Below are 22,451 nucleotides of genomic sequence, written 5' to 3'. Positions count from 1 at the left end.
AGACTAAGTTTGTTGAGTATCATTTATAATTTATTAGATTTATATTGATGGAAAATACGCCCATTTTCCGATTAGGGAAACCAGTGGAGATATCATGTGACTAGTATTTCTGTTACAAATGCGTATTGTATAATAGCTTGTACTACCATTTTAAAACATTTCATACCGCAGGCCATAGGTGCATAGAAACTAGAATTAATGAGAGAAAATAACTATGTAGGTAAGCGATATGTTGTTTACGGCAAAGGTTGCTCTGACTGATTTATGTTATTATGAAATTATTAAATTTTAACTGACTGCATAATTTAATGTCAAATGAATTTTACAAGAATTATAATTCAGAATCAATTAGCAATGTGACCATTATATTAATAATTCATTATATTCAACTTAAAAGTGCGATTGTGCTTAACTAACTAACTAACTAACTAACCATCACGCCGTTTCCCCGCAGGGGTAGGCAGAGAGGACGGACCGCCAAACAACTCGGTCTTGGCACACACTCCTTGCCTCATTCACATTCATACATCTTCTCATACATACTCTTCTATTATTCTGACTCTTGACATGGCCCGACTCGAGTATCTGATTCACTTGATCGTGCCATGTCTTCCTCGGGCGTCCCCGACTTCTGCTACCATTCACATTTGCATCATATATCCTCCTTACACTCCTATCTTCGCTCATTCGCTCTACATGCCCAAACCATCTAAGCGTCCCTTTCTTAATCTTACTCATTACGCTTACATCAGCCTTGCACTCTTTGCGGATCTCCACATTCCTCACACGATCAAACATGGTTTTACCACACATACGCCTCAGGGATCTCATTTCAACAGCATTTAATCTACTTTCATCCTTTCTTTGCCAGTTCCATGCCTCACTTCCATACATCAAGGTAGGTACCAGCACTCCGTTGTGGACTGCTAACTTCGCTTCTTTGGACAATTTTTTGTTAGCGCCTACGGCGTTTAGTCCTCCATTAACGGAATTACCTGCATTTACCCTTCTTTCGATATCTCTGTCAGCCTTCCCATCTCTCGTAAACATACTTCCTAAATACACAAACTCATCCACCTGCTCCAAGTATTCCCCATTCACAATTATATTGCACACTGTTTTCGCACTCTCTCTTTCAAACACCATTACTTTAGACTTACTTACATTCATCATTAACTCATTCTTCATGCATACTTCGTTCATCCTAGACACGAGAGACTGTAGATCATCTATACTATTAGCAATCAGCACCGCATCATCAGCATACAACAGGCAACATACTTTCAAATTATTCAAATTCGCGCCCAATCCCACCTCTTTCAATTCTTGCATACAATTATCCATGTATAGATTGAATAACCACGGTGACATTACGCAGCCTTGTTTAACACCTTTTGTGATATCAAACCACCCCGTAAAACCACCGTTTACCCTAACACATGCAACGCTTCCCTCATACAGAGACGCAATTGCCTGAATCAGATTCGTATTCACTCCATACTTGGACAACACCTTCCATAGCTTTTTCCTGTCGACTCGGTCGTATGCTTTTTGTAAATCTACAAAGGCACAGAAAAGTTTCTGGTTTTTTGCCAGAAACTTCTCAGTGAGCATACGCAATGAGAATATCTGGTCCATGCACCCCCTTCCACTCATGAAAGCACCTTGCACATCCCATATTTTATCCTTTGTTTCCTTTCTTACTCTTTCAATCAAAATTCTACCATACAGCTTGCCAACTGAACTAAGCAGGCTAATAGCCCTATGATTCCCACATTCCATACGTGACCCTTTACCTTTGTATAATGGCATGATCACAGCCCTTCTCCAATCTAAAGGCGTGTAACCTTCCTTTAAACATTGGTTAAAAAGATTGCACAACCATGTGAGAATTACACGGCTACCTCCTTTAAAATATTCAGCAGCAATATTGTCAAACCCAACAGCCTTACCATTCTTCATACATTTAATCGAGCTTTCTATCTCATCCATGCTAATTTCGGTAACATTCACTCCATCGTCATTCATATCTGATTCGCCACTGGAATCACTGTCATTCACTTCGCTTTCGAAGACTTCCTCGAAATAATTCATCCATCTCTCTTTTATTTTTTCCTCATTCGTCAACATTTTTCCATCTTTTGATTTTATCACTTTCATGCTTCCGTTTTCTGGGCCACTCCGGGACCTTTTGACTTCTTTCCAAAACAACTTAATGTTTTCTTGGAAATGGTTTGTCATTTTCATTCCTTCTTCCTCTTCCAGGCGTTTCTTTCGTTCTTTCACTCCAACTCTTACTTTTTTCTTACATTCCTTATATACTTCTTTCGCTCGATACTTCTCTTCGCTGGAAGCACTGCCAGCCGCAATCAGACACAACCATGCTTTCTTCTTTTCTGAGACCAGTGCTTTAATCTCATCATCCCACCATGCATCACCTTTCTTCCTACCTTGCGTACTTATTCCACAAACCTCCCTAGCAGATTCACAAAGACACACTTTTATGTGGTTCCATGTTTCGTCTATGCTTAGACCATCCATTTCCTTCGCATTCAATCTTATCTCTGCACAATTCACATACTTACTTCTCACATTATCGTTTTGCAGTTTTTCTATTTTGACTCTTGTCGGAGCTGGTACCGTTTTCACTTTAGAGCGCCAACCGCGAAAGAGGTTTACTCTCGACACTACAAGAAAGTGGTCAGTTTCGACCTCAGCCCCTCTGAAAACTCTTGTGTCCTCGGTAACAGCTCTCAACCTAGAGTCAATTACTACAAAATCAATAATTGACCTCTCATTTCCTCTTTCCCACGTATATTGGTGGATACCTTTATGATCGAAGAAAGTATTCGACACAAACAGGTTCCACTCTAAACATACTTCAAGCATTCTGTTCCCGTTGTCATTCGTTCTTTTATCCCCAAACATACCTAAGACCGAATCAAATCCGTCACGTCTAATTCCCACCCACCCATTCATTAAACAAGACGAAATAATACTTAATAGTGTTTGGCAAAATTTTAAATTGTGTAATGTTGTTATCAAATAGCCAATTTATTTATTTTTTTTACATTTGAAAGGTTACGGTTAAACGCTGATTCTAGGGCCGTCACAGCTTTTGAACAAAATTTAATCAGCAGCAAAGTACAAGGATGAGTTTTTTCACAGAATTTGAACAATTCATCAAATTTTAAAGTTGATTTTCAAGTTTCTATTTGTGTTCTGTTATTATATCATTACTGGCCATTTCTTTCACAAAACTGAAATTATAACAGAACTTGAATAAAACTTTCACGGAACTTCAAAATCACATTTGAAATTTGAAAAATTGTTCAAATTCTGTGAAACAACCCGTTTTAACTGTCATAGTGTTTTGCTTGTTAACTGATCACAATTTGATAGAAAGCTTAAACCCACCTAGAATCGGATTTAAAAGGGGACTATTTAAATGTTAAAAAAATGGCGCTGACTGAACCTCAATGTTTCGTCGTTTGAATTGATGTGAACATCTCAACAAAAGAAATGAATTTGAAACAATTCATACTATTTTGATTTCTTATGTAAAAGAACGCATTTCTTTTACAATCTGATATGAATTATGTATATTATACAAGCATAACAGAAGAAATGCAGGTTTTAATGAATATATCAAAGAAAGTAGTATGAGGTAAGTGCAGAATTTATTATAATAATGACGATTAGGAAATAAACTAATTATATTTCATAATTACCATTCCTTTCAAAAGAATGTTTTTGATGAAATCTATTTCCTAATTATAATTTTGCTAATTGCTTAAGGCTTACACCTTTCGACTCTTAGAATTTCAAGCACGATCTGGTGTATCTTCGTGTTGAAGCTTTATTGTGTAAGATGTGACGGTAAAAGGTGGAAACCATCGCGCAATGTATGAAAATAGAAGAAAAAATACAATATTGCTTTCTTCAGAAGCAAGTATGGGGAAATTCAGTTATGATTTCATAAGAATTTAAACAATTTTGCTGAGCAGAAATTGTTAGTGCAATGATGCGAAACACAAATAGGTTATTTTCAGAGATTTTCAACGTGTTCAACGTTTTATCATTTTGTGCAATTGATATACAATATGACATAATCAATCTGTCATGTCTCATTTTTTTAAACATTGTTGCAGGTATTTTCAAGCTCCATACAAAAGCTGACTGCTCTAAAGACAAATAATTATTTGATTTGATTTGAATCAAAGCGATATGATTTATAAACCGAGTTTAAATATGATTTTTAAAAAGTCACCGCAACAAATCTCATCATAATACTTTAATTATTATTTTTTACATCCTTATTGGCGACAACTGAAATAATAACAGAACTTGAAAATTAACTTGGAAATTTGATAAATTATTAAAATTTGATAAATTATTAAAATTTGATAAATTATTAAAATTTGATATATTATTAAAATTTGATAAATTATTAAAATTTGATAAATTATTAAAATTTGATAAATGATTAAAATTTGATAAATTATTAAAATTTGATAAATTATTAAAATTTTGTGGAACAACCCGTCCATAATTTCATATTTCTATCATTATTTGAATTTGATTGAAATTTTCTTACGTGTCGTACTACTCGTACAATGGTGATGGCAAGGATCTGAAATAGTTCACCCGTCGCTTGTGCTCTGTTGACTTGCGAAATCAAATTCGTTTAATTATTTTCTTGGCTTTCAAGTAATTAATTTTGTATTATTGTAATATTAGTCAAGACTTTCGTCATCAAATATAATGCGTTGCAATGCATAAATTCCTTCAACGCTCACTAGGGCGATCATGCAAATCTGATCGTACCAGTTTAAGTGTAATAGGCACTATCTTAATACTCGTAGAATGTAAAGCTATTTTAACCAGATTGTGCTTTGCGGTACTAACTTGGAAATTTATTAGTGCTCGTTCTACCGCAAATCTAAATACATACATACTGCAATACCAGTACTGCTGATATTATTTGTAGTAAAAATTTAAATTCTTACACATATCGTCACTGGTCACTGAACCTAGTAAACAAAAAAACCCTCACCCCGATCCCAACTATCCGATACCTACTGATTTTTTATGTTTCAATTCAAAAAAGTCACCGTAATCCCAAAATTTTATTTGTTTTTGTTACTCCAAATAATGTCGGGAATCACTTCTTAAATTAAGTATTATAATACCCTGTATAATACAACACAGTCACCCCACTTTGACGCCTTTCTACGACAGCAAACAAAGACAAATTCAAACGATACAATAACAAAAAAATCCAGATTTTAACTTGGCTTGGGGTATGCCTTCTTCTAACTTCTTAATAAATGAAGGAAAAAAGGTCTAAGGATGTCCATTATTAGGTCTATTTAACTAGAAATCAATACGACAGTTTTTTTTATTTAAGGATGGTCAGTTTCACTATCGATGTATAGCCAGGATCGAATAGAATATGTAGTTTTTATACAACATTCTGTTTGCTATTTAGATAACTGGTACATTTAATTTAATAGGATCCTAGTTTAATATGTTTTTTATAATATTTAGTGATTTCAAACAGGTTTATAATTGTTATTATCTTGACTGCAAATGCGTCGTTCAAACCGAATGGCTCTACTTTAAAGAAATCTGTGCCGCAGTAGGAATGCGTGAGATCACTTCTAACTGAAGTACTATGGAACACAGTCTACATAGTTAACAACACACCTGTTTCTCAGAACGCTATTAAAATGACACAGATGTTTTCTTAGAACAGAACTATAATAAAAAAACACTCTTGTTTTTGTTACTCTTTTGAGGGTATAACAAAACAAGCAAGCAACAACCTACGTGTTACAGTGGTAAATATCCTTATCGCTGGATCTAGAGGACACGAGTTTAAAGTCAAAGGATTCAAAGTGCACGCAAGACTTGACGGCCTTCGTGGGCTAGGGGTAAGACTCTCCAATAACAATTCAATTTTATTTGATAAATTTGTCGAATTCACAATTTTTTTACTAAAAATAATATGTAGTATACTTGCGGCACGTTCCAAAACGAAATATACTTTCATTATAGCTCTGGTGTAAGACCACCATTCAGAATTGACAAGTTGGTATAAATGTGTTTGGTGACCACATTTGAATAACCTGGATCAAACCTCCGTCCTCTCCTCCATCTTCTTTCCCTCTCCACTACCTTCAGCCTCCCCACTACCCCAATTGGGAATGTCATAGTCTCACTGGCTCCAGACGGTTCGGAGCAGTTGGGACTATTGAGCGGTATTCACAAAACAGTTAAAAAAACTTTCTTATAACGTTGAGCAATTCTCAGTATCTTATACAAATTTATCTAAAGTAACTAACGCCTTGTTTACAAAATTTCTAATGGCATTAAATGAATTTGGCCTAACCTATAAAAAGCAGGTGTGTCAAAGAATCTCGTTCTCACTCTTGTCTCATAAGGTAAACAGCCTACGTAACATTATGAAATCATATTTCCAAATGAACCGAAATTATGCGACACCCGTTACGTGAGTAGTGTTTTAAGTGGGTAAAGTATTAATGTTTATTCAGTGCCGAATCCGACAGACTTTTGCAAAATGTGTGGAGGAGTCAAATATGATGGCCTTCACAAGGAATCGCATTGCTTCGACACATAAATCAATGAAAAAAACATGGTTGATTTGCTGATGCAACACTCACAATGAACATTTTTTAAATATTGAAGACAATATTAGTGATTTTTAAAACGAAAATCTGAAACAGAAAAATCAGAAAAAGAAACGGTCACATCTGGGACAAGGGTCCTGGGTTCGTGTCCCAGATGTGACCGTTTCTTTTTCTGATTTTTCTGTTTCAGATTTTCGTTTAAAAATCACTAATATTGTCTTCAATATTTAAATATTACAATTTGAGGTTTTACTCAATAAAAAATATTCCGAAAAATAATAACATTTTTTAAGGTTCAATAGTTTAAAACTTTATTATGGTGTGTTAAACGTATCACCATTGTTCACACATGGTGAAAAGTTGCAGTTCATCCTATTCTAGGGTCGCAAATGGGTTTTTTTAATGGCTGTGTTCAGAACGGCTTCCACTAAGGATGCTAGTGTATACTGTAGGATATTGTCTTTTTAGTCAAGAATAGCTACAATTTGTTTAGTTTCGTTCTGCAATATTCAAGGAATCTATAAATGACATTTAAATCAACCGATAAAACAGTTTAGAAAGCCGAATGGATGTAACAACGCAGGAGTTTTTCATATTTGAACAACTTACGGCTGTGGATACGGAAACATTAAAGACGAAAATATGTTTGGCAAGATAATAATGCAAATTATAGAATTTAACACCTGTAAAAAGAAGATGATCGAAAAAATGGAATCCTGAACGAAAAATACTATGAAGAAAATAGAAAATTAATGTAATTGGACTTCTCTATTCTGCCAAATTATGGTTTTCAGAAGTGAGGAACGTGCAAATGACGTATTGCATAAGAGAGACATCAATGTAGCTATAAAAGAGAGTGCAAGGTTGGTCAATTTCTAGTATTTCTTCATTATCATCTGTCATCCAAGATACAAAACTACAACAGTACATTAACTACTATATCACAGTAAAATCTAATTTATGAAAAGTAATTGTTTCTTCATTATCATCTGTCATCCCAGATACAACAGTATATTAACTACTATATCACAGTAAAATCTAATTTATGAAAGTAATTGTTTCTTCATTATCATCTGTCATCCCAGATACAACAGTATATTAACTACTATATCACAGTAAAATCTAACTTATGAAAGTAATTGTTTCTTCATTATCATCCGTCATCCAAGATACAACACTACAACAGTACGTTAACTACTATATCACAGTTAAATCTAATTTACGAAAAGTAATTGTACAAAAGACAAATACCTAAAAAATACTCTCAAATAAATGCTTCCTTTATAAGTAGAATTTGCCTGCAAATGACATATTTTATGGACAAACTGCATACGAAAAAATCATCAAAACTAAATATATTATATAGTAGTCTAAATTCAAAGCCAGAATCAAGTTGTCATAAAAACTATGCTGATGGATCATTCGCCTCTGTAAAACCATTTCACTAACATAACCCAGTGTTTGGCTCTCGACTTAAGAATGAAAGAGAAATTTCAAGGCGTGGCTGATCGCATAATGTATGAGGTTCTTGGCTACATAATAATAACTTACATATTTCACCGGACCTAATGATCAGAGTAGTGATAATTTTCTCTGTTATCTCATAAGTCGACTATTGTGACATGAGTTTATTAAGTAGCTTTATAATTTGCTGAGTCGTCAAGAACGCAATACGTGATAATTACAATCTTATAATCTTGATGGTGGTGTTTTCATAGATAAAAGAAAGAAAAGAGATGGGCCATGAATCATTATTAGTTCGAAACAATGCGTACAAAAGAGTGTCGCCAACATCATTCTCCAGTATCCACTACTTAAAGTCACTTCTATGCACAACAATCTTTGTTACTACCTATACCAAACGCGTAACTATCATTGGCTCCGCCACTTCAATAGTCCTTGCAATTTGCTCGTACATCGGCGACAGTTGGTAGGCTTCCATGCTATATCTCTATTTGTTTCATTTATCCATTATGGTTACATTATCTTATTCATGTAGTACACTCTCCAAAGACTTAAACTTTAACATCGATTGCACGCTCTTTTGATCTTTGCCAAATCTTTTGCTCATCACTTTTTACCTGCCATTTTCTTCTCCAGCACTTTACTCCAGACATTTTTATTTATTCGTAATATTTATATAGTCTACTGCACTGGCAATAAATTTCTTTTAAAATGATTTGACATTTGTCTGTTGTAAAACTAGTTTTTTTGACTAAACAACTCGGCTGTTGAATGATTTGCCGACCTCCATGTTTCTTCCTTCCTACAAGATGAGTCTACTCATGACCCATGTCACTTCTAGTTCTCTTCAAAAAGACCCTCCACACAGCATCCCTTAAGATGACCTAGGTCTTGAAGGAAATTATTTGTGTGAGTGCAAAAAAACGGTAAACTTTGTTTTACTGTATTAAGTAATGTCTCCTTTCCAAGGTAGCTGAAAAACGTTAAGATGACGCAGAAAAACTTTTTGTATTCGTATTAGGTCGCAATGATGGAAAAATGATTTTATTGCTGAGATTATCATTCAAACTTTGGTTATATTCATGAATTTGGTCGATAGTTTAGAGAACTCTCATCCTGAACAGAACTCACCCTGAGAACCCGGGCACCCCTGCTAAATAACCAATTCACTTATTGGGGTTATTTGATACTTTTATTAAAATTATATACGTATGTATCTTTGACAGCCCTGTTGTAAGACGAACCCTAGAAATGCGACTATCGTATTTCCTAAGTGCTGCTCAAGAAATTGAGAGTTAATTGCACAATAACACAAGAGCTGTTCGATAATCTAGGTCTAACAAATAATTTTAAAAATGTACTGAAAATTTGTTTATAATAGAATTTTTTTAAATATACAAATAATGCATATTACTAGTACAATTCGTATTTTGAAGGAGGGACAAAATATTTCTGATTTCTTCTTTTAAACGTTTTATTATATTCTGTTCGCTGTGCTACTTTTTAAAACACATTCTTTCGTCAGATGATTACGGAAACATAATATTATAATCTCATATGTAACAGATTAGTTTTTAAAACTGGTTCATTAGGTAACCAGAACAGTGAACCTACAAACACAACATAATCTGTAACACATCTAGGTATGGGTTTGATCTCATAACATGTGAGACTTACATTAGAAACTTCGGGATAAGTCGATCAATCATAAGCTCGTCAGTTAATTTGAGATGCCTAACTCGCGTATTAATCTTTTCAACAAAAACAAGTACTAACAAACTCATTTTAATATAGTCTTAACACATTATATTTGAACCACATAACTTCGGCCGTCTAACCACCTACACAATGCTAACCATGTTAAACATTCTTGTGAGTCCCACGTCATTTGAACTCAAAAATTATACTCGTGCATTTATAACTAATTTATATTTAAAATATAAGCAGCATGAATCGTTTAGTAGTGGTTTTAATAATAATCCGTAAATTTGAATCCTAATCTCATAAAACCCTAATTGTAAGGAAATGCTGAGTGAAGAAAAGCGATAATCATGGGTTTCTAGTTTGTTAATTTGATCGCGTAGAAATATTAAAGACGCATTATTTAAATACCATAAGTAAAACAGATTTTGGAATTAATCGATCATTTTTTTGTAAACCTAGAATAAAATAAAGTATCAGGCCAATTAAAAAATGTTTTTTTGTGTAAATTTCCTACATACCTTTTTTGGTTATAGTTTTATTTTTTAATGTGGCAAGTTAAGTTCTTTGGATTCAGATCGGAAATGATTTTAATATTTGTGGTTCAACATCACAAAATAAAATAAAAAATGAATTTCGTCAATAGTTTTTTGCGTAAATCAAAACAGTTTAATCTTATCTGCGTAAAGAGTGTGTCATTTCGCCGAAATCTGAATTATACACGCCAAAATGGATGGCCGTGTTTACGTCTTAATCGTTTGAACAAATATCTAGTTGTGACAATGTTTCTCCTCGTGCTATAGACCAAGAAATTAATATCTCAGTTCTTTACCTACTCCCTTTATAAATACCGTAAGAAGGCTGTGTTTAAAATTAACCTTAATATCGAACTGCTTTTATGAAACAGGTTTATATATGAGAACACTTTCCATTTGTCGGACGCACACGAAGCTGGGAGTTGCAAGGTGTTTCGGAACAACCTTCTGTTTTCTTGACCTTCGCAAGCCGACAGATGGCCCCTTACTTAAAGATCAAAATAATTGCACCTTAACAAAACACAAAATTCATCATTATTATGCCATCTATGTGTTTAACCAGGCAATAAACCGGATATTATCGTCAGATTTGTCTGCAGCTATTTCCTATTGACCCTTTGTTCTGACTTTCAATTCGTTCTATTGTTCAATACTCAGATGAGTAATTGATTTCGTTTAAAGATACTGTTTCATATTGTGATTCAAATCAAAGCTTTGAATCAATTCCATAACAGTTTTTATAAAATTGTGTGAAAAGTGCATGAAATATGAATTATGAAAATCAAACGTAAGCAACTTTCAGACAATACGTTCTGATGCATAAAACAAAGCAGATAATACGAGAGATATGCCTTCGAAATGTTAAAAAAAAACTATTAATTAAAGATCGTTGTGGAGCGTGGGAAATGATTAATTGCATTCTGCCGTTAAAAAATTTAGTCTACTGGTAGAAATTGTACAGAAACCGCTTATTACATTCACAAGTTAGCATCATTCTCATATACACAAAGAAACATTGTTTCCGGCAATAAATAGAGTCATTGTCTTGCATAGCCTTGAGATTTTAGCTAACAGAGCTAACTCTATCGCAAATGATGCTGAGAAATCAGCAATGTGTATTTCTAAGATGTCATTTTTGCTCGTTTCTTATTTTTTTTATCTATTTCGTAATTACTAAACGTACTTGAGTGAGTAATTAATGATTTCGATCAGCGGAATCGTGTGCGTTGTGCAAAACGCAGTATAATTCTTTAATGCTTTTGTTGGTTGATTTTATGAGATTATTTATTATTTAGAAGTTCTTTAAGATGCATAAATAACGATAAAAGTAATTGCATATGAAATTGTACGTATTAACTGACCACTCTCACCATCTTACTGCGATTATTGCAATGTAAAAGCATATTAAGATATCATTAAAATGTAAATTAGAACTTTTACAATTAATTTCCAAGATATATTTTTTTGTGGTAATTTGGTAGTTCTGGATAGCATGATGAGCGAATTTGTTAATATCCACAAAATGTTAATAAATCTTATTTTAGATGGGAGAGTCCGGAAAAGTATGTGCCAACGAAACCTATATTTTGTAATCTATGCTTGTGGTAATAAACAAAAAGGCATCCCAGCGTACACGCTGTGAGATGGCTAGGGAAAGAAGCCAGAAACTTTAATACAATAAGTCTTTCTCATCTTTGTTTTAGGAGTTTGAAGATGATATTGTCGAGCATGTCGTAGAAATAATGTAAGTAATTGAAATAAGTCACTTAAAGTAGTCTGAACGAGGCTTTTCATAAAAAGATTGATTTAATTACAATAGAACATGAATAAAGCTTTGAAAACGGTAGTGAATATATCTATTAAAAGCATTTCTTCCATCGGCCACGTAACAGGCTACCGTGCATTTGCTAATCTTTAAAAATATACGAAATACCACCAAAACACTCGAGCGGAAAATGTAAACAAATTTTACAATCATAGTGAAAGTTAAAAACGTTAATTTTACGGAAAGGTCGTATAGAGATGCCGCGCATTGCATAATGCCAACGTTTATGTGAGATTACCTAATGATTTAGTCACGAATTTGATTCCATCGCAGCATCCTGGCTTTGTAGAGATAAAGGATTGACAATATGCCGTGAAATTAAACTTAATTCTTACGATGCGCATTCAAATTAAACTAATTTCTTATAATATACTATTGCATTAAAGTAAATTTTTAATATTACCTAACGATTTCGTCACGAATTTAATTCCATCGCAGCATCCTGGCTTTGTATAGATAAAGGAGTGACAATATGCTGTCAAATAAAATTTAATTCTTACGATAAACCGTCAAATTAAACTGATTTCCAACAATATCATACAATATCAAATTAAAATAAAACATAATTACAAATTAATTTAATTTCCAAAAAAGTACTGTCATATAATAATAATTTTAACAATATTCTATCAAATACAAAAAACATATCGCAAAATTAACTTTATTTTAACAAAATTCTGTGAAAATTAACTGCAATAGTGTACAACAGCAAAAAATTAAACAATTATTTTTAAGATACATGAATCTTTTATCAGGAGATTTTTCAATGTGGATGAGTGTTTCAGGCGAATAATTATTGCTTGTAAAATAATTGTTACCCTTTGTGCTAGGCATAAAAAAATCTTGTCTTAAAACATTAGTTAACCAAAAAAAATAATAAAAAATTAAACATTAACCCAACAATAATTCATTTGCAGTATTGTGCTAGGTATTACATATGTTATAATTTATAAGTAAAAGTGTTTTTAAGTGACTGTACTAAAAACACTTATTTTTGGAGATGTTTTAATTCAACAAAGCTTGTTTCCCTATTAAAAAATAACTATACTGGTTAGCCTTCTTCACGTGGCCTAAATAATGAGCCACGTGTAGCCAATCGATTTCAGAATACTATAACCCTAAACTAATAATTATTTTTGATGTGTATAAAAACGCATTTTGTCAAAGCTAGTAGTACACTTCGTTACGGTAATGATTTTAATTAAGATTCTAAATTTAAATCAACGGAAGAGTGTTGCTATTGTTTGTCTAAAGCCTTAGACAGTAATCACTGTTAGGAACCCACGAGTTAGAATTAATAAAACTGTTTCCACGTAACAAACGCGTTATTTAAATATTTTTCAAATAATGCGAAGGATGGCAACTTTCGTTTTCAATGTGAACGTTATGTCGTCTTGATATTTATTTTATTATTTAACATACTTGAAGACGAGATTATGTAAATCAAATTAGTTTTATTAGCATCATGTTTATTTATAGCTACGACATAATTATATAAATTAATTACTTTTATAATATGGAAATTTATTGGAGGAAATCAAATACATTATTGTTAATGTTAAATTAACGCTTTAATGTTGGTATAACAACAGAATAATGACATTTCTAAGATCCATACAATATCTATCCATTTCTGAGAAAGAACTTTCTCTATTATTTTAATATCGCAGTGAACATTATTAAATATCTACTCCACAATGAGTGCTATTATAAAAACGAGTGTTTGTGCAAAGTCTGTATTTACTTGAAACGTTTTCCACAAGAGAAATCATCTATAATATGCAGGAACAAAAACGATAATTCTCAGCAATTGTACAATGAATATATGGTAGGTTTCAGTGAAGCCAAATGTAGTTCGAACAGAAAATATGGGAAATTTCTCGTCTCAATTACTGCAAATAAACTTACTGCCAGCAAATTCCATATTATGTTTTTGAGTTCTGAGGCTTTATGCAACATACTATAACAAATCATCTAGTTATTATGCTAATTCCGAGAGTATATTATATAATTCTTTGATTTCGTATACTATCTAATTCCCGCATCTTGTCGTCTCTAACTAATTAGGGTGAGGGATGCTATTGGTTACCTTTTCACCCCTCCACCCTGGCTAACAGATATGATCCAGGTCACGATATATGAACACAGCTGTGATGACCGATCAAAGGTCATGTTATTGCTCTAGAAAGTCAAATTACCTGACTTCGGCTCCTCCAACAGGTCTAGCCCAAGAAACGCTTCGTAAACCGTCTGCCTAGAAGATTAGCTAACCCAGAGAGAGAAAATACTTGATGGAACCCTTTTCGTAAAACAAAGGGATAAAGGAAAATAATACGTTCCGTTGGGAGGAATGATGCACGTATAACCTGTTTCTTCAGTGAACCTAAAAGGTGTTTATCACACTGTTTGACTATTGTTAGACTGCTATAAATACCTACGTACTTAAAAATTGATTTCACCTAAAATAAGGACTAATTCTATTCACCATTAGAATTGTGCATTTATTTATTACATCAAATTTAACACATTAGAGTTATGAAATCTTCATGGTACGTATCGTAATTTATTTTAGGTTAAGAATACATAATCATCTTACAAAACATCAATAATGATTATTTATTATCGTTGCACGATTCCGAAGAAAGAAGCCTTAATAAGGCTGTGTTAAATTTGCATGCGTTATAATAATATATAATGACAGAAGTGACAGTAAAAATTTTATTTTTTCATTGAGCCACGTTCTCTTTTAAGTGGGTTCGAAACAAAAATATTAATTTTGGCTGTTTGTGCGTTCAATGAACTCAAATTTGGTTTGAATTTAAGTGTCATGTTCAAAATTGGAACGGAGTGTGTGAAAAATTCAGACAAGCGATAAAGTACCTGCCTATAATACAAAATTTTTAACAGGAAATATTTTTTCTATAAATATTTTGTCTGCGCTATATTTATATCAATTGAAAAATTTTGGAGATACAATCAATTTAAAAATAAAATGTTTCGTTGCTACCGTTTAATTTTTATGAGTATCTATTCCTTATTTGAATTTCCTATTAGAATTGCCACACGTGCATCCGCGTTCGTGATTGGCTGCATTCATAAATGGAACTCATTCTTCGAAAACTGTCATGGCCGTAAAGGAATTTATTTTCATATGATCACGTATTTCAAACGGTCTTTTTTCGTCGAAATTCTTTTGCATATTTGACCGACAAAGAACGATTGATAACCATAATAAAAATGCAGGAAATCAATAAGACATAATTGCATAAAAACTATCCAAATTATGGGCGAATTAATATATTACTACCATATATTTTAGCCCATTCACATTTACATAATAAATAGTGCTCCATTATGGTTCTTGTGTTTCAAAGACCCCTTTAAACTCTGTTTCTAGGTCCATTTAAGCTTTCAATCAAATTGTGATCAACTGACAAGCGTAACAACATGATCGTTGTTCTTTTTGGCAGATCATAATTTGTTCAAACTCTGAAACGCACCTAGAATCGCCGTTCAATATTGACCAGTTTTTCGCTGACAAAAATTCTCTACATATTGCATGTAACAAATCGATTATGGTTTGGTAAAACCCTTCAAGCCAAAAAATGGAAATTTCACAGGAGACGATAAAATTTTATATGGAAGTGGATTTTTTTTTCGAAATTTTAAAGACATATTTGAGTGTTGAGTAATTTTATCTACGGTTTTCTGTATAAATGCCTTAATCTTCAAAAATTACTATACCATGTTGTAATTTGAAGACCTATATGAAACCACTCTGTTATGTAGTTAGTAAATAGTACTTATAATTTAAGTAGGGGAGGAAATGGAACAATAAAGTCAGGTATTTGACTTCGTTAGTGTAGAACGAGACAGACATATTAAAGTAGTACAAAAGTCCACGTATTAGTTTTATCTATCTCTCACATTCCAGCTCGCAACTAGATAGCACGAATCCGTAATCTCTCTACTCAGTTAAATAACAAAATAAAGTAATTTCAACTCAAAAAATCATTATATTAATAATTGCAAATCATTAATTAATATTTATAACAATGCAGAAAAATGTTGCTTTAGCTGTTTTACCGAAACACAATCAGAAGTTATTTTCCAATTCATTGAACGTTTATTACAGAGATCCTCATTATTTTCTCATTGCTATTATTGTATACTATATACGACACTTACTGTTACAATAATGACATTATTATCGAATTATGTGTGTATATCCAACGAATGAAGTCACAGTGACACATATAATATAATTGATCGAACTGTGACCGTTAGGAGCAGCCATTCACCTACATTACTTCAACAATAAATGTGACACAGTAATCAATACCTTATTAATTGTAATTCAAGGTGTTTGATATGAATATAATACAGTTATGTGTAATATAGTTCCACGCCCGTAATGTAAGTTACAATTGGGTTATGTTATTACATCGATAAATTTATATATGCGAGCCTTGGTACACATACAATCGTACATTTAATTGCTTGACATTTAAATAAATATTAAGTGTGTGTATTTATTAAAGGTACCTTTCTTTTGATCCTTATCTCACTAGGATGTCTGAATTAATCATGTATTTATGGTATGGAACAACAGAGTAGAAGCAACACACCTAAATAAAATTTACAGCTGTATTACGAATAAGATTTGATAATATTTTAGAATTGTCTATGGTAAAGTAATTAATAATATTTGGAGAGATAGGTAGGTACCTAAAAAATATAAAATTTAACAGATATATTAAATTAGTATAAAAGTCCACGTATTAGTTTTATCTATCTCTCACATTCTAGCTCGCATCTAGATAGCACGAATCCGTAATCTCTCTACTCAGTTAAACAACAAACTAAAGTAATTTAAACTGAAAGAATCATTATATTAACGTTGTTTAAAATTTCTTTTGTTAGAGCCATTCCTCTTGTAATGCCATAATGTACAAGAACAATTGTTGTCATGTGGTATCTTAAACAAATTGTACTAACAAATACGGCTGTAGTTTTCAGGAACGAGTAAGCTATCATTCCTAGAGAAATGGGCTATCAATAGTGTTGTGCACTGCATTAGAACTAAATATTGAAAGATTTGCATTAGGTCTGCTTAGTCTACAAACCAGACCTCATGCAAATCTTTCAGTTTTTAGTTCTAATGCAGTGCACAGCAATGCCCTAGAAGAAAGGGCTATCAATAGTGTTGTGCAAGAACTAAATATTGAAAGATTTGCATGAGGTTTGGTTTGTAGACTAAACCTATAATCTAAATTGTTTCAATAACTGTTGGGATAACACATGTGAAAGTAAACGGATGAAGAAGTCAAAGGCGTCCCAGGAATACGTAGAACGATCAAGTGAATAAAATAGTTGGACCATGTGTCATGTTAGACATCGGAGTGACAGAAAAGCATAATATATTTAGTGAGATTTTGTGACTTTCAAAAATTACTGAAGTGAAAAGTTCGAGGAAAGCGTTAAGAAGCATTTCTTCCACTACGACCACTAATGACATAAAAATACTATGAATAAATTCGCAATTCTTTCCTGAATAAAATTTTTAAAAAACATGTTCGGCTGCACCTGGGTGTTGTTCATAAAAATCTAAAGATAAATGGCCTTGAAATTCGTTCTTTTTATCGCCATAATGCAAATAATATTATTCTGTAGAAGCTTCTAGAACCAAGAATGAAATTCCTTCTGGCAAACAACTATTGAGTCACTGAGTACACTCAAATTGACATTCGAATATCTTTTTTATGTTTTTTCTTGAGAAATAACGCCGGCAGACTAAAGTGGTTGGCCGTGAAACGGGGCTTCGATTACGGCATTCGCAAAGCTTGAATTTTGAAGGATTCTCGGCGAAAAAAAGGATACGATATACTATTCATGATACATATATTATATCGTTTGTACTACGCAAGGAAAATTATAGTTCATATGATATTAACATTCATCCAAAGATCTTTGTAAATCTCATAACAACGTTTACACCCTCACATTATTCATTGATTTCAATGAAAATCTACTCTTGTGTAGAACTGCCCATGAACGAATCTTTTACTTTCATTTTTCACACATCATTTGTCTACAAAAAAAATGATCCAATAGCCGTTTGTCATTGCAAGACCAAAGAGTAAATAATTTACCGCTCAGAATCAATTATTACCCAATAGGTAAAGCGTAATTCCGTAATAATTGGTTACGACAGTTATGTAAGCTTAGGCACCGCATTTTTACAGCCACCTGTCAAACGGCAACTTTTATTTTAAGACCATAGTGAGTATTACCTGCGATATGATATAACCATAAATATGTATCGAAGAAGAAAATTTCCTAGAGAATTGCCCGATATACTTTTCATGGAAAGAATGAGCTAGGTTAACTTTTAACTTTTAAAGCAATCAATGAAATTAATGCAAGTTAATCCGTTTAACTAATTGAGAAAACATTGATGATTTATTGAATGATTGAAACGTTGTTTGAAATAGATGCAGTATTTATGCGCTTTGATTTGTGGAAAAACGCATTGCATCAGTGCATCTAGAAATTGATTAGCAGGTAAAGGATAATGTTTATTTTTTAATAATTGAAGAAAATATTCGTTGCATCTAGGACTTGAACCCAAGATCCTTGCTTGCTAATGGGACCATCATATTAAATATTAAAATTTGAGGTTTTACTCAAAGTTATTTCAAAAATAAATAATTTTTAAGTTTAGGTTATAGGATGTTATAAGTTTTATGGTGATTCCTCTGTTTGTACCAGAATACCTGTTCTGCCGTGTGGTATCTTGAGAAAGTAATGGTGACAACCACGGCTGTAAGGTCATAACTTATTATAAAGAATTAATGATTCTGGAGTCAGTTAGACTACGATGATGCCTCCAATTGAGGATTTTGTGAGAAGGGAAACGAAACAGAGAACCTACCTAGCTAAGCTGATAAAGCTAAAAATCATAGAACACTTCCCAGCAATCTTTATCTCCAACTATGTCCTCTAACCACCCCTGCAGCTTAACAACAAACCCGATTAGGGATGCTGTAGTCCCTCAGTCCATCAGTCCGTCAGTAATACCGCACAATTCTTGTGCGGTATTCACATAAAAAAAATATCTGTTGAATATAGTATCCTCCATACATTTTCTCCACACGCGACACGCCAATGTCTCCAACAAACACCCCGTTGTGATTCAATTGCACCCCAATTCACCTTTAAAGATGACGTGTGGAAGCTACATTTTTTCTACTACACTACAAATCTAAATGATAAAAGCTCGTTTTTACTTTACAAAGCTCTAAAGCAAGAAGCAAATGATATTTACTCTAAACAACGGAGAGTAAGCATTATACATCTAAAAGACATTGTCAAAAAACGTTAGCACGTTGCGCTTTGATTGCGATTTGTTTACTTAGTTGTATACTTATATAATTGATAGATTATTGTTTCGTAATTAGTATTTTGTAAACAAAGCCGGTTGTTGTTTATCTAGGCCTGTTGTAAATACTGCGTCACATTCTGTTGCCCATTTCAAAATAGCTCTATGAGAAAAGTGTTGTATTTTCACAATATTTTCCGTTCAAGCGTACCGCACTTGCCATAAAAATATGCTAATTGAACCGCTGATCGTAAATCTAGAACTTTTTAGGCCTCCATTATATGAAGCGTGGTAGATACTCTCGCGTGAATTAGAATCGTCAAGTTGTTCTATTTGGCTTTAGCCGTGTTTAATGACTATCTGAATAGCCAAAAACTTCATACCCTTCCACTTAATTCTTACCTCCCATAACCTACTTCCTTCAACTTTAGAAAATACTCGAAATCGGAATGTTTACAATAGTTAGCACACAGAAAATTTGCGTAAATTTAAAGATGTCAGAAATTACCGTTTGAGAGTTTCATCGGATTTATGTAAACATAAGACGAGAAAAATCAGTATTGCTCATTTTTTAAGATTCATTTAAAATTAGTCGTAATCCGGTTAAAAACGGGATCGCAGGTCCTTACCGAATGAATCAATAAGTTTCCTGATAAACTTTTATTAAAATACCTATGAATTATATAACGATATCGGAACACGTGTTGATAAAAATTCTAACATTTTCGCATTTCGTCATTATATATTAAAAAGACAAATGCAGGTGCATCAACACGTGTTCCGATATATTAGGAATTTACTAAAAGTTTATCAGGAAACGGCATGTTATCATATTCATTCTTAATAAATTAGCAATACTCGTTTTTCTCCGTGTACAAACGACAAACACTAGATATCTATATGCAGCCAAAATTATTAAATTCAACAAAATGTATATATATATATGTAATTAAAAACATTAATAAACAGCGTTAAATGTTGTAAATTTTTGAGTAGCCTTGTAAAAATGTGCCCGGGAAGTTCGTTTACTCGATTTTCGCCAATTTTCTCTGAAGGCCACTGAGGTATTTATTGCCATCATATAAAATAATTGGTTAAATTAAGGTAAATTGTAATGCAATTGAATGTTCAATTGCAAATGCACTGCTTATTTACTTGCACGAATATCTCGTTAAAATTCCAATTTAAAATCAATTTTCTTAGCTTGTTGCCATCACGCACGTATAAATCGTGAAAGTAACGCAGAATCTAGTTTTTTTTTTATCTCGGTTAAACGATAGGTATTAGCAAAAAATGCATTGAAAGTTTGTATTACTGAGATGTTGAGAAAAATTATCGATTATTTCGTAAATGGAGAAAGCAAAAATCTGTTGTTTTTATCAAGGTAAAAGTACTAAAAATTACGCAAAAAACTGTTCTCCGATGCATTTTATACCATTTTTAATGATTTAAAACATAATTGTAATATTTCTGTATTTTCATTCAAATTGAAAAAAGTCGAAAACTTATTTTTTAAATATATTATAAGTATTTGTGTTTATTTAAAAAAATGCTTTAAAAATCGTGCATTGTAATTATTTCTACCACCCTAATAAAAAAATGTGTCACTAATGTCGTAAAGAAATAAATCAAGGAGATTTATTTTAAATTATATAATCATACAATTATAAATAATACACGGTTGAACAATCAGACTCAAAAAATGCATTAAAAATGATAAAAAGAGATTTAAAAATTGTTCACTTTCTCACGATATTAACATATTTTTTTTAAATGTAAAACACTAGGCAGTTGTTTAATTTAACAATAACACACTTATAAGTAAATAAAATTACGCACTTAATTTAAAAACTACGTTGCACAATCCTTATTTTCAATGCATTTTTCCGAGTTTGCAAACATTTAAACAATTTTAATAAAAATCTACATACCGGCTCCGAATAGTGCCAAAGCGACAATCACTATACACTGTTGTGACTTCATTTTGATAATTTGTAATTTATTTTAACTATTGATCACTGTTTTTCGTCTTCCTTGGGTGTGGAAGAGGTGACTGATGCAGAGTGACTGTTGTTCGCGGCTGGCCGGAGGACGCTTTTATACCATCGGGTCACGTGGTACGGCGGTGAAAAGCCATGCGAACATGTCATGCCCAACCAGCAAGCAACCGAGCAACCAGCCGACCAACGTGCTTTCCTTTTAGAGGCGGCGTGCGGCGACTTCACTAAGGAAGAGCGCCCAATTTAAATTTGGAAGCAAGGAACACACGGAGTAAGATGTGTAGGCTGATCCTGTTAAAAACGTGATTGCAATCCACTTCCAAAAAAAATATTATTCCATTCAGAATATATTGGAAGATGTGTTCACGCAGCTTTTGCTCATTTTGCTAGTAAATATAACGACGAAATGCGACAGTATAAAAATTCTTATTAATACGTGTTAACAAATACATATTTTAACGACAGTTTGTTAGGAAACCTGTCAATTCGTTATTTAAGCGCTGCAGTCTCGTTTTTAACAGGAATACGAATAATTTGACCAATTTTTAATAATTTATATGACACACATGAGATGGGAAGATGACCTAAAACTCACGGCTGGACATCAATGGAAAAGAGTAGCGCGTGACAGGTCCCAATGGAAATTGTTAGAGGAGGCCTATGCCAAGAGGCAAACTGAGCTTCGGGATATATTATAATAAACAAAACATTTATAATATTAATGTACCTAGCAGAAGTTCAGAATAAAAGGCTTATTATTATTATATGAGTTAGTTTTCTCCGTGCAGAACATTCAGCTTTGCCGCCAAAGACAATGTTGTAACACAAAGTAAAAGCACGAAAAATTAGACATCATTTTTAAGAAAATTATCTGCTCTAATGGTGTCCTGT

At 32.8% G+C, this 22,451-nt stretch overlaps 1 protein-coding gene across 2 annotated transcripts in view; it reads right to left on the bottom strand.

Annotated features, from left to right (window-relative positions):
* Positions 1-21,622, bottom strand: part of Gasp (Chitin binding Peritrophin-A domain-containing protein Gasp) — a 35,376-nt gene extending 13,754 nt beyond the window's left edge. For both annotated transcript variants that reach the window (XM_089643449.1, XM_089643448.1), the window contains exon 1: positions 21,492-21,622. In XM_089643449.1, the coding sequence (XP_089499575.1) occupies positions 21,492-21,543 (52 nt within the window). In that variant the 5' untranslated portion in view covers positions 21,544-21,622. The remainder of the gene's footprint in view (positions 1-21,491) is intronic.
* Positions 21,623-22,451: the final 829 nt, after the last annotated feature.

This window comes from Hesperophylax consimilis, chromosome 19, assembly GCF_061612785.1.
Source record: "Hesperophylax consimilis isolate HC1 chromosome 19, BYU_Hcon_1.0, whole genome shotgun sequence".
NCBI lineage: Eukaryota > Metazoa > Arthropoda > Insecta > Trichoptera > Limnephilidae > Hesperophylax > Hesperophylax consimilis.
Note: the sequence above shows the minus strand (reverse complement) of the source record. Positions and strands in the feature narration are given on the sequence as shown.